An 18,716-nucleotide genomic window follows, 5' to 3' on the forward strand; every position below is an offset into this window, starting at 1 on the left:
AGCAATCATTATAATATAAATACCTAATACTTCCATGGACTAGTAATCTGTTAATGATCAAGAATGCAATTGGTATTAAAGAATTAATTTAAATAATTCAATATCTTATTTTTGGGATTGGCAATGAATGTGAAACTGTATTCAGTACTGCAGCCCATTCAAATAAATGGAACTGAGCTTCAGTAAAAGACACAACAGCAAAGATGTGTTTGGCACTATGTCAACACAGCAGTGAGAGGGCTGTGGTGCTCTGTCGCCCCTTTATTTTCTTTATTTATAGAGGGTTTATATATATAGGATCTCACTTTTCACGCATTGATTACTTATCCTAAGAATACACTATAGTGGAAAAAGTAAAAAAAAAAAATTTATGTTTTAATGATTCAATCAGAATCATATCCCGTTCACTGCTGATAGCATTATACACTTTAATGATTGCTTTGTTATGTTTATTATGATCACAGCAGCTTGTAGTTTATAGATAGATTTTTTTTTGTTTTACAGAGCAAAAATTAACTAATATGACAAAGATGCTAGATTTCACATTCTCTGAAGCTAAACCCAATGTTAATCAAATTAGGCATTTTATATAAATTAAAGATATTAGCTACATTTTCAAAAAGTATTAATCTCTTCGTTTAAATCCTTACTGCAAGCCACCTTTTCTTTTTAAATGAAAAATGATTTGAATAATTACAATATTTTATGACCAGGAAATGTAATACAGAATACTTTTTCATTTCCCCTGCGTTGAAGTCCACTTTGTCTCTATTTTTGTACAATAGGCTTCAATGGTCCCCCATGAGGGAATACTCTTGGTTTTTAACAATTCTAGAGCAACTAATTATTCTGGATTAGGACCTCAACCTTTGTATATATTCTGGAGCCTTATAGCTATAATTATTTAAAAGCCAAATTTGAAGCTATAAGTGTATGGATTAAGTTAAAGCATTAAACAGTTTTCCAAGGGAACTGTGTATTCGTTTCATGAACCCAAATAATTTTGAAGACTTTGATAAAGTTTCCACCTTAAGGGTGGGTTTTACACTAGCGTTAGGGATTCCGTTATGGCTTTCCGTTATAACATGGTTATAACGGAAAATAACGGATTCCATAAGACGGAAGGATGGATCTGTTCTTCTGCCCATAGACTTATATTATGACGGAATGCAAAACGGAAGCCTTTAAGAGGCATTCCGTTTGCTTTCCATCCTAATAGAAGTCTATGGGAATCAAAACGGATCCGTCTGGGTCTAGTTATTCAAGATGGAAAACAAAGTCCTGTCGACAAGACTTTGTTTTCCGTCTTGCATAACGGGACCCAGACGGATCCATTATGCTTTCCCATAGACTTCTATTAGAATTGAAAGCAAACGGAATGCCTTTTAACGGCTTCCGTTTTGCATTTTGTCTGGGCATTCCGTTATTTTCCGTTATTTTCCATTATAACTATGTTATAACGGAAAGCCATAACAGAATCCCTAATGCTAGTGTGAACCCACCCTAATATTGAATATAGTCACATGACAAATCACTCAGATCAATGCTCTCAGGCAGACAAAAAATAAAAGAATTAAAATGGAAGGAATAAAATGGAAACCACATCCACATCATCAGCAAGGCTTTACTTTTCTCTCAGCATTAACTGTATTAACATGCACTATTTTAAGTTAAAAAAAAAAAAAGAAAAGAAAGAAAAAAAAGAAGAAAAACCCTGAAAACTAAGGTTTGTACCCCTGGAACTCCAGGGCCAAGACCCTACACATTCACAGCACAAATCTGGCAGAACTCAAGGCAAGAAGTTCAGAATAAAAAAAAAAGGAACAGGAATAAAGACAGCTTTGAAGCTCACAATGGTCAACACGAAAAGTTACATTTTTCTATATGTACTTTTTTAAATATATTTTAATTGTCTGAGGTTGCCATTTTTCTTTGAAAGAAATTGGAAATAAACATAAGATTGTTTGAATTACATAGCATAGTGGTCTACATGTATTCTTTCTGTACAGCTGTGCAAATCCAATTGTTTACTTATCATCTTCTTACATTTCATGCTAGATATCGGGACTGGAGCAGATACAGATGCATACCAATTTGTCCTTTTCATCATTATCATTAGAAGGATGAGAAGAAAGCCTTTGAGATGTGACAATGTTGTGTCACCATAACCTTTGGTTTTGTCTACAATTCTTTGAGTGTAATGCTTCTTCTTTCCCTTGGTAAAAGTAGTAGCCGGCCAAAGCTTTAGACTCCAGTTATAGTTCAGTAACCATCAGCTAATTTAACGCAAATTCTAGGAAAAGTTCAAATAAAGTGCATAAGGGATTAAGAGCTCTCAAAATGAATAGACATGGACCAATTGTTTTATATCAGATTCCGAGTTGTTCCAAACTTGACTTAATCCTAGTGTATTCCTTTAATTGAGCTTTATGTAATTAATAGTCTAAAAAATAAGTCTTACAGAATAGAAAGATTTGTATTACTGTCCCAAAACAAAAAAAAAAGTACAATCTCACCTTCTAAAATACTGAACTGTAAATTTTTCAAAATTACAAAACAAGTTAGAGTAACCTTGGAAAGAAGTTGGAATAACCTGGAATTTCAGCCTTAAAATAAGTAGCTACTTGTCACTCATGCTAGTTGCATTCTCAGGCAATGCTAACCTTTTCAATTGGTGACATTTTCTTCTGTCATTCCAAATAAAACTTGTGCTGATATTGTTTTTTTATTTTTTGCATGACTATTGTAATTTTGTGCTCCTTTTTTCCAAATGGCAGTTTCAAAACAAGTGATGCACTTTTATATTTCAAGAACATGTCTAATCCTCCCAAGACTGGATGAAGAAAAATAGTTCAGCCATATCAAAGTAGATGATAGTTTTCCAGTTGTCCTTTCTCCTATTTTGCATTACATGTTAGGTCTAAAGTGAATTGTGCTAAGGTTTATTCAATTACCTTGATCCACGAAAAGCCTTAAACAGTAATTGTCTGTATGTAAATCAATGAATCCATATGCTCAAATATACATTATATATCTGATATTTTTACAGGGTCTAAGCATATAATACTTCATTATTTTACACTACAGTTAATTACCTTGAAGCTTTCATTGTACCATTTGGAATGTGAGGACTTCACTTAAACCAACCAATTTCAAAACCTGAAACTTAAGATGATGCACATTTACCTATAGGAAAACTATCTGTGTTTGTGTCATATGATGAAAATTGTAGATAAAGAAAATGAAGGGTCAATGAATTGTAAGATAAAACTGGGATCTGTAGTATGATGTGTTTTTATACCTATTTTATAAAGTCATTAGTATGCATATTGAACCATCACCATGGTCTTTTTTTGTTGCCTCATATTGTGATTTTGTAAAAAAAAAAAAAAAAAAGTTTCTTGGGAACATTGAAGTGAAGCAGATGTATAGAATAGCTTGCAGGACAATAACCTATTCGGGTTTTTTGAACAGGGAGAATGATAAGAAAAGTAGAATAACCTCTTTCTTCTAATGGCCTCTGATAGATTAAAGGAATTTTACATGTTCTTGCTTTCTTCTCCATGCTGAAGATTTACATGAAGATACAATTTGAGTCATGTAGCTGGGATATCAATAATGCCTTTTTCTGCTGAAGAAGGATTCCATCTTTTATGGTTTAAATTCATTAATACTAGGTTCATATTCCATCCGTACCAAATCATGGCAGGGAAAGAAGCCACAAGCAGCACAGACCTTCTAGCTTTCCGTACTGGATAGTGTATTAGTTTATCTGTAAGCAGAGGTCTTAACTAGACTGTTTTTGTATCCCAATGTTTTCCACATGTTATGTCTTCCCTTAATCCACTGGACATTTTGTATTATCCATGAGGTTCATCGAAGGAAGAAGATGAAGCAGAAGACCCTGCATCCAGCCAATCCGAACTTGCACTTGGTAAAGATGACAATCTTGACTGAGGCACGGCTTGGTTTATCCCTTCCAGGGTAACCTGGAAGAGCAGTTTTCAGCTGTCTATACTCATCAGGGCAATAACTTGTTCTAATTTGTAGGCAAGTTTTTGCTTTCCAGCTTGGTCATCTTGATCTAAAGCTGTTAAAATCTGCGAAAAAGAAGAAACATATAAGTTTTAACATACATACAGAGTTATAGAAAGTTTGAAATTTATTTTCACCTTAGTCTGACATGACTTCAATAGGTAAATATATGCAAAATATATTACATAGGGCCAGTTCCTGTACACCATATATAATGACAAAAAAAACACAATCGCTATGCCATCGCTCGTCCCCGTGCTGTGTAGTGGTTATTAGACACCACGATCTGCAATCTGCAAATGATAGTGTTTTAACACGTCAAAAGATTTGGCTTGCCCAATGATCAAGTGTTTGCTCGTTCCTTGGGCAATCAGCAGCAGTATTACACTGCCAGATAATCACACATGAGCGTTCATACGAATGCTCATTAGCGATTATCTACTGAAAAATTGGGCAGTATAATATATGATTAACTGATTTATACAAATAAAGGTAAATTTCTTGACTACTGAAATGTACTGCTCTTTTCTGATTTATTGAGTGTTTAATTTTTTCTATGTTTTCAACACCTGTGCTATTTGTCAGTGAATTACAAAACAATTACACATTTTTTGCCTGACCCCATTTGTAAATATGCTGGCATACACAATCATTTGTTTAACAAATTTGCATATGGACATATTGATATATTTTCAGCCTCTATTATTCCACATTCACACAGGGATTTCCATCAGTGTTTGCGAGCCAAAACCACAGAAAAAAGATATAATGGAAAGATTTTTACTTGTTCCTTGGTTTAGACCCACACCTAGTTTTAGCCCATAATCACAGATTGCTGACCAAAACACTGTTGTGTGAATAAGGCATTACTTTTGGCAGTTAGATCATGTGACCCTGGATCCCGCGATGCAGAAATACAGGAAAAAAACGTGGCACTCCAACTTCTCAAAGAATTTCGGTGTTTATTGTTCACCCAGCATGCAACGTTTCGACTCCACTGCTCAGTGGAGTCGAAATGTTGCATGCTGGGTGAACAATAAACGCCAAAATTCTTTGAGAAGCTGGAGTGCCACAGTTTTTTCCTGTATTTCTTCAATGAGCCTCACATTATTGTCAGTTAATCAATGAGAGTACAATAAATAATCTTGGATTATCCTGAATCTGTGTTATCTTATGAAATGATCTGTTTAGTTTGAAGAAACATAGGATATTGACAGAAAAAGATGACTTGAACTTTATCATCTTGCCTTACATTACTTCCTTTTTTTAGGTGGTTTCTAAGGGATAACATTCTTTAAGTGCATAAACTTTCTAAAAATGTAAAATGCCATGGATCCTATTGACATTGCCAAACTAAAGGACCAGACTTTTAAGAAAATGTTTGTCTAACATATATGAATCCTCTGTCATTGGTTAAAAAATCATTCACAAGTTTGCGAGCACTATCACTAGCTTAAGCAAGTTTTTATTTTGTTCTCCAAAATCAATTAGGATTTGGTGGCAACATCAACCAGTGAAAATTGCAGTATGTAATGACTAATTACTTTGTGGCAAATGTCTGGCAGGATCTGACAGCTTTCAAAAGGAGCACACGTGGCTCAAAAAGAGATAGAGAAGAAAAGAAGCAACCTAGTTGTAATGAGATGAATTCATCAACAGCCAGATAGAAGCTTTCAAACAAGTCCTGCAGTTCTACGTGCAATGGGCAAAAATATATATAAGCACCAAACATAAACACAGCAAATGTATGAACTTAGTGGAAAAAAAAAAAACATACAAAGATATAATTATGTATTTGGAGGTCTGCAATGTTCTTTAATTACGGTGGTTTAAATGCACAAAATATTAATTATAACCTTGCTTTAGTTGCCTAGCATGTGCAGCATTTATTGTTTTTTATTTATTTTGCAAAGCTTTTCAAATTACTCGGCCTCTGTTATTAAGATTGTCACTCTGATTGTGTGGTCATGACAATGGTTACGGTCTATGAATTGAAACGTACAAAAACAAGCTTTTTATGTTGCCATTTCTAATTAGATTTTTACAAGATATGATAGCATAGCAATTATTGCTTTATAATTAAGACGGTAACAATGGTATAGACCTAGATCTTTTTATATTAATTTATGAAGTTGAATTACAGGTTATAGCAAGTGTCAACATGATACACCATATGACTGTTGCTGCAGCAAGCCTTGGCTTAAAATAACATAAAGTGCGAGGATCATTGATGCTGATCACAGTCATCTGCAGTCCTGAGGAGGCCCTCTGGATTCTCAACACTACCAATTCTCAATTTTTCAACCAATTAAGCTCTATCCTTGACAAGTGGTATGGCTCAATACTGCACCACAACTTTTGTGGTGAACTTGCATGTGAATTTAAAATGGCTGTTGTGCTGTTGCAGTTTTAATTAAAGATATAGTTCTAGTAAATGATCAAGTAATGACTGTAAAATGCTATGTTCTCCCTCCATATAAGTTGAAGGGAATCTGAAAAATTAACCCTTTCAGGCTGTGGTAATTTTCCATTTTTGTTTTTCCCTTCCCGAAGCCACAACTTTTTATTGTTCCATTCACATAGTCATATGAGGGTATAGTAAATGGGACCATTTACTATTGCATATAATGTAGTGGTAAACTTGAAAAAAAAATCCAAATGGGGTGGAATCGAAAAAAAAAACATAATTAGGCCAACAGTTTATGGGTTTTGTTTTTACGGCAAGTTGACAGGCAGAAGGCTATAAAAATCTAAAGACTTCTGCCTGACGTAGCAGGCAGCAGTTATGAGGAAGTAAGTTGAATAAGTCAATACTTTTAGTAAATGTACTGTAAGTGTATACAGAATAACTCTCAAATGAAGGCAAAAGATGCCACTAAAGACAGCCATCACATGAGTTTCCCGGCATAAATCAGTCCATTACACCATCCATGTTAAAACCAACTCTTTAGTACATTATATGTAGATTCTAAGCTCTTGAGAGCAGGGCCCTCACTCTTCTTGTTTTAATTGTTGACTTATTTGTTGCTATTTAATTTATAATTTTTGTTTGTGCATGAACCCCCTGATTATAAAGCAAGGCAGAATATGTTGGTGCTCTATATATAAAGATTATTATTATTATTATGATTATTATTACATTGTGGGGAAAAAAACTGAGGTTATCATTAACCCAATATTGAATTTTCAAAGCATCTAAATATGATATTCAAATTCCAGTTAGGTTGATAGTCTACAGATTTCATTTTCAAAATAATGAATAACCAACAGTTAATTACAATGATCAAAATGAGTGTTAATCTTTCCTGTTTCTTTTGAACCCCAGAAATAGAAAACTTACTGTGAAATCAACATTTTCACTCATTATTCTTATATGTATGTCATATTCTGCAATCCTAATGTACTTAATATGCATTAATTTAGAGATACAACATGAATTGATAACTTATTCTTAAATTACCAGCACCATCCAAATAAAATTTCATAAAAATGAACTTTATGCGCAAAATAAAAAAACTAGCAAAACAACCCAAACAAACTGCAGTATAACCATACTTACCAAACATCATTTCTATATTCAGGAACTGCACATATGTGCAAAGTGAGACTATGCATTTTGCTCAACTATTCTCAGCTGTTTAGCTGGCAAGCTGATATCAGCAGCCAATTAATTTCCCTCAGCCAATAATTAAGTAAGTTTTTAATTAGAATGAAGAATTTCCTGCTAGATTTGTGATGGGCTGAGCAATGAGATGTGTTGTGCAATGAGATGTATCCTGCCATAAAGCAGGGAAAGCCATTAACGCTTAGGGATTAAAACTCGCAAGTTATATTTGACTTTGCTGGCTGCATAGGAAATCATCGCACCATATGAATTACTTACTATCCAGGGATTCATTATCATAAAGCATACAATATGTACTATTTCGGCATGTGTCTCTTTATCAGTATGTATCCAAGTTTATTTCTGAACAGGGTCCATATGTTTTCTTAATTTCTTTGTTGATATGTCGATGGCTCCCCAGATGTTCTATGTCAGTCTCAGATGCTATACTCATCACAGAGCTGGCATCGCTTCATAAGCGTTTCTCACTTTCTAAATTCGAAATATCAAGTTAACCAATAACAGACGCACTATACATTGATCGTCTATGCTAACAGTGCCATATCAGTGAATGAGCTGGATAAGGATGTTTTTTAAGTCATGTTATGATTTCTGTCTACTTATTAGCCACGTGCGCAAAACAGTTACAGGCCTTGAAATAAAAAACAGCACCCTCATAACTTTAAAGTGTGCATGTACTTTGTAAAAACTTTTGATATGCCATAGCGGCTTATCAAAACTTTTTATTAGTGGGGGGCTAAGTGCTAAGACCCCTACCGATCACTAGAACAACGAGACAGAAGTACTTGCATAAAGAGGAGTCTCTACTCACTGCAGGAGACAGAATCAAGAGAGGCTGAAAGATTTTCTACTGAGCCCATCTCCTGCAGTGAAGAGAAAGAGCTTGCTATGTGAGCGCTTCTCTCTCCCTGTTCTTGCAAGTGTTGGGGGTCTCAGCAGTCGGACACTTACCGATATATCAAAAGTTTTTCCAAAGTATAGTGACACTTTAAGTGGTCACGTTTTCAATTCTCAAAGGTGTTTTATAGATAAATAAACACATCATACTAACATTAACTAAATGTAAGCTTGTCCATTGGCCAGTTAGCCAGAGGAGATCATCCACATGGGGCAGCATTGACATAAGCAATATGGCTATTGGCTATCTCCTGTAGTCCCATAGAGTTTTAAAAGAGTGTCACAAAGATTATTGGTTGCCCCAGCAGTTGGCTCCTCACTGATCAGATATCATGTGGATATATGATAATTTGTGATTCCTGGTTGTTTAAGGCCTATCTATGGTTGTTTAACTATATTTCCCTGAACTCTCCTTTCCATGAACACAGAATGCAGAAAATGTTTAAAGGGGTTGCATAGTTACATAGTTACATAAATAATACGGTTGAAAAAATACATAACTCCATCAAGTTCAACCAAGTAATAGGTGGGTACGTGAATCCCAGAAGGAAGTGAGACTCAGATTTCTACACATTTTCATAAGCATTAATGTAATTTACTTTTAAGAATTCATCTAAACCCTTTTTAACACTATCTATTGTCCCTGTTAAGACCACGTCCGGAAGTCTATTCCACAGATTGATAGTTCTTATAGTAAAGAAGCTTTGACGCTTCTGGAGCCTGAACTTTTTCTTCTCCAGTCAGAGGCAGTGCCCACCATATTCACCATATTTTTTGAATGGTCCATTTATATATTTGTATAGGTTAATCATTTACCCCCTTAGACGTCTCTTTTGTAGAATAAATAAATTCAATTATTTTAGTCTTTCTTCATAACTAAGACCCTCCATGGCCCTTATGATTTTAGTCGCTCTCCTCTGTACTTTTTCCAGCTGTAGTGCGTCCTTTCTATGGACTGGTGACCAGAACTGAACTGCATATTCCAGATGAGGCCCCACCAATGCTTTGTAAAGTGGTAATATTACATTCCTGCCCCACGAGTCCATGCCTCAATTAATGCATGACAATATCCTGGTTGTCTCATGACATATTGCCTTCTTTGCTGGCTTGACTCATTTTTTTCATCACATTATATACTGCTCATTTCCAGGTGTTATGGTCAATGCTGCAGCACAGATACAAGGTGGCCAGGACAGGAGCTGGCCATTTTTTTTACTATAGTGTACAAGCACGGCCACCACTGTTGGATTACAGGATGATCGTAACCAAGGAAACGAGCAGTGCATAATGTGATGGAAAAATGAATCTAGCCAGCATAGGAAGCAATATGGACAATAAAAATACATTAGTCAGTATTAACTTTCTCCACATGATAAATGCAATTTGCTAAAGTGAGACAACATCTTTCTTGATCCTATACACTGCCTCGTGGTGTTTTACTGCATAATACCTAGTAAAAATCCTCTCAAGTATGGTTTTGCCATAGTGGAATAGAGCATCAAAATATAAAAAAAAAAAACAATATATGAAGATACATCATACTCTGTTACTGAAAATAATACTAAGAGAAATGAATAGCCTACATGTGGTCCAGTAACTACTGTATGTGTATGTACTTACCTCTTCGCTATATTTTCCAACATATGAGTAGATCTCTGAGAGTGCACTCATGGTATTGAACTCATTCATGTGCATACGCGATTGCTCTGCCAAGTAAGCATTCATATCTTGGTCACTAATAGCTGGCATTTTGGCAATGTCAGAATAGTACCTGGAAACAGAATATCATGCAAATTAATTGTAAAAAAATCCACAAAATCCACAAAACTTAATTTAGCTTAGAGAGCAATGATGTTAACTTGTAAAAATACAGCATTTGAACTATTACACTTATTTCAATGTTAAAGATGATTTGTAACCTCTCCTGACACATCTGTTTTAGCAAATACTACTAATTCTTTATTCAATAATTCTGGAGCATCTATTCTTATGATCCTATCATTTTATATTCCTACTAGAAGCTTATGAATGAATTACCAGCAGTTTACAATGAAGATCCAGATGGGTGTTACATGTTACAGGGGGGGGGGGGGGGGGCACCTCGACAGTATGCCACTGGGAGCACTGATTGGACAGTATCAGACTGTGCAGGTACACATCTTTAACTGATAATACCCAGACTGAACTTCATTACAAACTGCTGGCAATTCCATCATAACTTCTAGAAGCAATAATAAAGGAATAGCACATCATGGAGTCATAAGAATAGATGCTCCAGGATGGGAAATGCAAGTAGTTACTAAAGCAGACATGTAAATGAAGGGGGGGGGGGGTTTACAGGTACTTTTTAAAGTGGTTTTCATTTGGTTCACTAGTAACTGCAGGGGCTTCCTATATTATGCAACTTTTAAAGGGGTTCTTAGGAATACAGATTTTTCATTAAGTGCCTGCAGCCTGCCTCCATAAACAGAAGACTCATATTTACCTGCTCCACACCGCTCCAGTCCTCCTCGATGCCTCCACTGTGTCGATGTTCCAGTACCCAGCTTGTTTTCTTCTGTTGTTCCATGGACATGGTCAGAAGCAGCACGCCCCCACTGAAGCCAGTCACTGGCTTCAGTGGAGCATGAGGTCATGTCCATGCAGCGCTAGGAGAAAACAAGCTGGGGACCAGAAGATGGACACAGGCAGTGGAATGGAATGGCAGGCAGCAGGTAAGTATGAAACTACTGTTCACAGAGACAGGCTGCATGTTAAAATATCAGTATTCCTGGAGAACCCCTTTAAAGCACATAGAGCATCACTGTATAGTAAATATCACAAGATCCTCCTATATTAGGTGTCATGGTACAATAATGCTTTGTGCAATTACCTAAAGGATGGAAGATTTCTATACAGCTTCTTAGGATCAGCAGATACATAAATAAGATTGAAGATGTAGATGTGCTTTGTTTTCCTCCAATTGACAAATTTACATTAATCCCAATAGATAAAAGTTATCTCAGGCTCTGTTCACATCAAGTTTTTGTTACGCATTTATTTTATACACATGACGTATATATTAAATGCATGCCTCAGATGGATGTCATGGTCAATAGTATCCATCACCAGTATCCATTCTTTGCTGGGTTTTGCAGGATGGAGATACGTAGTGTACTATGGTTTTTAATTCTCTTTTCCCCCCAACGTAAATGTTAAACATGGGACGAAAATGTGAATTGTATCCTTCGATATTTGGGCTTCATTGGGCTTCATTGTATTTAATTCCCTAAAGATTTTAATATCTTTTGACTCATTAAGGAACGTTGTATTCTCTATGTCCTTCATCCCTCATGTAATTCCAGGATAAGCGGACGTAGCATGAGGAAAGCAATCAGTCATTGCCATTCACATCTGTGCTTTGCTGTCAACTAGTTAATTAGACTCAATCATTTACATATTTAATTTCTTCGTTCTGACATTCTGTGCACCAAATAAGTCAGCAACATGATACATGATTTTATAATTAGGAGCAAAAGTCTGTTACTAGAATAGCTGACAGGTGTCCTGTAGATATCGCAGTGATACCTGCTGATACTGTATAAAAACTTAAGTCGTACTGGACACGGGCACGTCTGATAATAATTAGTGCAGATATACACTGCATTACTGAACATTAAGATCATAATTCACCTTTCAACCAAATAAAGTCTACGGTATACTATATAGTGATGAGCTACAGGGGTCATATTCGAATTGATGATATTTCACGAATATTTTGTAGAATATTCATAGAATATTCGCGAATTTTAATATTTGTTATATTCTACATTCTTTTTTTCTATTACTCGAAAATCGCCAAGGTAATGATCGCGTAATATGCGAATATTACGCAATCAATTCAGGCGTGGGTCAAAAATGAATATATAGCACTATAGAATATAGTGCTATATATTCATTTTTTTAGAATATTCGTTCTTTTTTTCATCTGAACGCTTGCTTGTGGGCCAATGACTCAGTGGCCCACAAGAAAAAAGCAGGGAGGAATCATGTGTTCAGACGGAAAAAATGACGAATATTCTATATAACGAATATATAGCACTATATTCTAAATATTCACAAATTCTCAAAGTGGCGATATTCGAGATAAAAATTAGCTTTTTGAATATTCGTGCTCAACACTAATATTATACATATTCATTTATATATGACTCCTGTGTGAACTAGTACATGGGAGAAGTGTTTGGTATTAGGAAATACTCTAAATCACTTAAAATGGTGACGTATCGCAAACAAAATGTAACCACCAGTATACAGTACAATAAAGAGCAAACATGTCATATTTTGCAACATTTGTCGACTAATATCTATACAGATTCAGCAAAGTTATATTTAAAGTTATGGCCACACATAGCGGGTCTGCTGTATATCTGGTCAATAGCAGCAGCACCAAATTGTGAGGATTTTGCTGTGGACCTCAGTGCAGATATGATGTGGATTTGCCACAGATTTCACCCTCTGCATTGCATTACGACATAAGCTGATATACTGTACTGTGAAAAGAAAATCTGCACCACATGTCAAGTTATGTGCAGTTCCCGGTGCAGACTTTTTGTGCTACTATAAATGCTATGTGATGTGATATCACAATGAGCATTATCAGTGGTCTTTCATAGGTCAGTAGATAAAACTATAAGGGTCCTATTATGCAAGCCAATATGGACCCTACTGTAAACCCAATGATTCTCGATAATCGGCCTGTGAAAAGGTTGCATGCAGCAGATCATGCCTTCTAAACAGCACTCTGCTGCCCGGAAGCAATGATTTTGCATGGGTCAAGCGATAGCAGAAGCATTGGCTCGTCCTCTGTGGAGAGGATTTCTGCATTAAAAAAGCAGCACTTCACCTTCACTTAATGAGCAGCTGATTCTCGGGAAGGAACAATTGTTTCCTGACAATCTGTGCCTTAAAGGGGTTATCCCGTGAATAATGGTAAAAAATGAAAATCAGACATCATATAGTACATGACAATCTTTTTCTAACAAAGCTAGAACCAGCCCTGTACCTCACATGGATCCAGAGATCTCCCCATTCATTGCTCTGCTAGGTTTATATCAAGCTGACAGCTCAAGGGGAGTGTCTTTTCTGCTGCAGCTAAGGGGGCGTGTCCATGCTCTCCCTATCACAACTCAGGAGGCGTTTCTCAACTCTCCCTATCACAGCTTAGGAGGCAGTTGAAGGATGAAACTGAGCATGTGCGGCCATCTCAGTGAGCAGGTCAAAGAAATAAGAAAAAGAACAAACAGCAGGTGGCGCTATACAGATACATTTTATTGAATAATGCCTCATTTACACAGTCAGTGTTTGGTCAGTGATTTCCATCAGTGATTTTGAGCCAAAACCAGTTGCTGCTCTAAACACAGAACAGGAACAGATCTTTCCCTTATACCTTATGTCTGTGGAGGCTCCAATCCTGGTTTTTGGCCCCCAATCACTGATGGAAATCACTGACCAAAACACTGACGTATGAATGAGGTGTAACTCAGTGGCTATGCTAAATTTATAATTACATGCAATTACAAAAGTATTCAGATGGAGATGCTGGTTTTAAAACTGTAGAATATTTTTCATGGGACAACCCCTTTAATTAAATGTAAGACCCCCCCAGGACTACAAATAGTCGTAGCACAAAGCCCATCCTATGCAAGGAGTAAAATACTGAGCTGTGACCTGGTCTCATGAATGCTCGTTTGGCAATCGCAAGTCTGTAAGTTCATTTGTATTCAAGAAAACCCAGCAGTGAATACGTCCAAGCTGGAATTAGCAGGCTGTACTTTGATTCTGTGGTACAGGTGGGAGCACAGAAGCTCGAAAAATCACTATTTTCTATTTCAATGTAAAACATAATTACCACCAACTGCAAATTCTTCATTTAATAAAATGTCAGATCAAATGCAGCCATGCTAATTTTTTCTTTCCTTTTTGAAGACTAAGAACCTTTTATTCATAATATAAAAAATGAACCTCAGCATGTATGTTGTAGATGTACTATATAGAAATGGCACTGCACACACTAGCAATGGTATGCGCCAGCACAATATGTCTGATACGACACCAAATGTTCTTTCAATTCACAATGTATTAAGCATCCAAGAAAAGGAAGGCAGATGGGTTTTCAGCATGTTATCACCATTTTATCAGGCCAGAAGTTTACAACATATGTGCAAGAGGAACATCTTTTCAATATGTCTCTAGGTATGGTTGTGCAAGTCAGGAATAGATGTGACTCCAGCATGCTGTGCACGTCATCACAATACATTACTAACTCCATTTGGGTCATTTATCAAAACTGGTGTAAGGTAGAACTGGCCTTGTTGTCCAAAGCAACCAATCAGATTCCATCTTTTACTTTCCAAAAGAAGTCTAAAAAATGAAAGGTGGGATCTGATTGGTTGGTATGGGCAACTAAGACAGTTTTCCTGTGTACCAGTTTTGATAAATGTTCTCTTAAGTTCTGATGGATAGGGAGAACCAAACAGACTTATGACATCATCATTTCCTACACAGCGATAAACCTTCCTTATATTATTCTCTGTTAAGCCGTCTATCCCCATTTATTAAACTTTATTAGAGCATAGTAGCAATACATGAGATCTTTTGATCTATTAGACATGGTTTATAGCATTTATGCGTATAAATATTTTAATGAGTGTAAAGTTTAGAACTGTATTTGTGGAATACAAATTAAAGGGAATGTGTCATCGCAACATGACCTATTGTTGAAATTATGTTTTAAAAATAAAAACATAAAAAAAACTAGATCTTGCAGTTTTCACACCGGCCACTAGGTTTAAAATATGTTAAGTCTTCTTGTTCTTTGACAACAGCCGTATCAACACAATAGACAGGGGCTGACTTAATTGACTTCTATGTGAAATTTTTCTAGGAATGCTCTGTGACTTGTACAGAGATCAGGAGGGAGTAAATAAACTTAGATATAACCTATTGTGAATAATCAATCCAGTGCATGGTAGATCCTGTGTTCTATGTATTTATCTATCTATAGATTTATAGATTATATCTGTCATTGTAATTTTGCCTGTAATGATAACGTTATGGCTACTGAAAAGTTCCACATACAGAACAGAAATTCTCAACATATTATTAGGCCTAATGGTCAGTGCAAAAATTGCACAATTTAGATATAGAAATCATCAAAACGTCTCCAAAAACAATAAGTCATTTTCTGATTACATGCAACATCAATATCTACAACTCACCTTTCTACCCAGTTTTTATAACTTGGGATATCCTTGGCATAAAGGAGCTTGTTAGAAGGTGAGTCCTTCCCTAAGCGGTGCTCTGAAGTAGAACAGGAGTCCATAAATGTCTGTGCCACCACAGAAAGACAAGCATCTGTAATGCTGTTCTTGTGGATATCAAAGACAAATTGAGGGTTTTTTATGACATTCACCCAGAACCTCAATGGTAAGCTGAGAAAAGAAAGAAAACCTATTTAGCACCAAACAAATATTTTACAATGTTAAGTTGAATAGCTTATGTAATGCTTACAGAGAACTCCCATCATAATTGCATAAGCAGAGGTATAGCATAAAAGAAGAGGGAAGCTGCATCTCATGAATACATTTTACAATAGCACTATAGGTCTAAAAGCAGGGGTTCAGGGTAATTAGATAGGTGCTTGAATTAAAGTTTAGAAAAGTTTACTCTAGAATGTCATATACCCAATGGAAACTATTATCAAGGTACAGATTACCTCTACAGATTACATCTATCAAGCAGTGGATGTAACAACTAACGATTTTGACTAGGCTAATCCTAAAGGCGTTATTCTGGTGATGCCCTAGTTTTCACCGTTTAAACCATATAAAGAGATCTGCTTTTTGCTGCAGGGAACCAGCCAGGTTGCTACCTTTTGGAATAGTCTCGGTGTAGTTGTCAGCTGACCCAGTGCAATGCACCAAGGGGTCAGGCAATACTCATAGTCAGTAAATAGGTAGAGGTCTGGGCAGGTAGAATATATGGATTCCATGAAACTGTCTGAAACTGGTCAGGGCAGGCAGCAAAGGATCAGTACGGTAGACAGGATGGGTAGGTAGGCTAGGTAGGTAGTCAGAGCTGGCAGTGGAGTATCAGAGTTGGTTAACAGGCAGAAGTTTAGTACACGGGCAGACAATCAGAATAGCATACTTTCACTGGTAAACTAGGAACCTAAGCTCAGGCAAGGAGTGAGAGGGCAGTCCAGCATTTACAGCAGAGGCACATTAACAATTAGAAGCAGCTGTGCAACTTTACACAGAGCATAGAGATGAGGGTGGGTGGTGGTGAAGATAAAAATGGGGGTAGCAGTAGTTCAATTAATAAAGTTCCTAAGTAGAAGGACAGCGATGGACACAGGCCACCAATGTAACCATTAAAGTGATTTTCCACCCTTGAGCACTATATTGTTCATCTGCTAAATAAATTAAATCGCCTGTGCTGATAAATTATTCAATATATATAAATTCTATATTATGTAGTTCAGTATAACAATAATATTATGAAGTAAGCAACTAAGCTCTCAGAATAGTAGTATTAACCTGAAAGCCTATGGGCCTATGATTGGTCATGCGCCGCATTTGTGATGACGCAGTGTAATGAATATCACATGATTTTAGTCCGGACTCGCTATTGATATGGCTTCCTGTTTTAAGTGATGACTTTCCCCTATTCAACCACTCCTCCTGAGGAAGCCATAATACGCAAAACGGGCGTCGAGGAGAGCCACCACCTCTATACCCTCTGTTTATAATTAGGTATGTTTACCAGATGTCAGTATTTAGGTTACATGCACATGTAGTTAGGCATGTTTTTTGTCACCCATAGGAACAATCCTAGGTGATCCCTTAGCATATAAAGGATTGCAGTATGCATCAAACATTTTAGCTGCGGGCCAGCTCTGTTTACGGTCATTATCAATGTTATGAACTGCCTTTCTTCTTCCTTTTTATTGATGCTCTGTGGGAGTATTAGGTGTGTGTGCGGTTGTTTTTCCCTACTAATATATGATGCTATAATTATCATTTTTTAATATTGTATTCAATAAAAGTTAATTTGTATTCGTTAAGGTGTTTTTGCACTCCATTTTTGTGGGGTTTATTAGTGTACTGAGGAGTGTACCGATATACTTCCTTTGTTGAAGTGTTTTGGACTATTGAGAGATTAATAGATATCAATATAGTGTAGCTGATAGGTTCCAGTGCAGGGTGTTAGGTAGTATGATAGGAATTACTGTTTCTCTGCTGTCCATACATACATGCTACAGACAGTGCTGTGATGTCACAACAATTCTTAGTGCACCAATCAGTAATATCTACTCAGACCTGATAAAATGTGAAGTTGCATGTATTGCGCAAAAAATATGAGCATTATTAGTGCCGATTTGCACAATCGCGAAAATAATGACTAGAGATCACGAATTCGAGAATTTGCTAATTTATTGCAAAAATATAGCGAAAATAAATATTGCCTATGCTGCTCATCTCTAATCAAGAGTTCTTCAAAACACAACACCGGGCGCTCCTCCTACTGGTAAGTGACAGGTCTGTGCTATAAGCAATGCGCCGCACACACCTTTCAATTACCAGTAGGAGGAGCGCCGGCCGGCCACAGACAGCGCATGTAAGTATAATGCTGCTAAAAGTGCTAAGTAACCATGGCAGCCAGGACTGCAGTAGCGTCCTGGCTGCCATGGTAACCGATCGGAGCCCCAGCAATTAAACTGGGACTCCGATCGGAACTGCCGCTCCGCTGCCACCAATGATGGGGGGGAGGGGGGTTGTTAACCAATGATTTTAATTAGGGGGGGAGAGGGGAGGCCGCACTGGACACCAATGATTTTAATAGGAGGTGGGTGGGGGTGGGGGGTCGCACAGGCCACCAATGATTTTAATAGGGGGTGGGGGGCCGCACGAGCCACCAATGATTTTAATAGGGAGGGGGTGGGGGGGGCTGCACTAGCCACCAATAATTTTAATACTGGGAAGGGAGGGAGGGGGGGCCGCACTGGCCGCCAATGATTTTAATACTGAGTAGGGAGGGGGGTCTGGCCCCCTGCTGCCTGGCAGCACCTGATCTCTTACAGGGGGCTGTGATCCGCACAATAAACCCCTCAGATGCC

At 37.0% G+C, this 18,716-nt stretch overlaps 1 protein-coding gene across 1 annotated transcript in view; it reads right to left on the reverse strand.

The window, feature by feature from the left end:
- Positions 1-1,410: 1,410 nt before the first annotated feature.
- Positions 1,411-18,716, reverse strand: part of PLXNA4 (plexin A4) — an 810,841-nt gene continuing 793,535 nt past the window's right edge. The window contains exons 30-32 of the mRNA XM_040413397.1: positions 15,817-16,029; positions 10,178-10,328; positions 1,411-4,100 (exon numbers count right to left, since the gene is read on the reverse strand). Coding sequence (XP_040269331.1) covers positions 4,005-4,100; positions 10,178-10,328; positions 15,817-16,029 — 460 coding nt within the window. The 3' untranslated portion in view covers positions 1,411-4,004. The remainder of the gene's footprint in view (positions 4,101-10,177; positions 10,329-15,816; positions 16,030-18,716) is intronic.

Source organism: Bufo bufo, chromosome 1 (assembly GCF_905171765.1).
Source record: "Bufo bufo chromosome 1, aBufBuf1.1, whole genome shotgun sequence".
Classification (NCBI taxonomy): domain Eukaryota; kingdom Metazoa; phylum Chordata; class Amphibia; order Anura; family Bufonidae; genus Bufo; species Bufo bufo.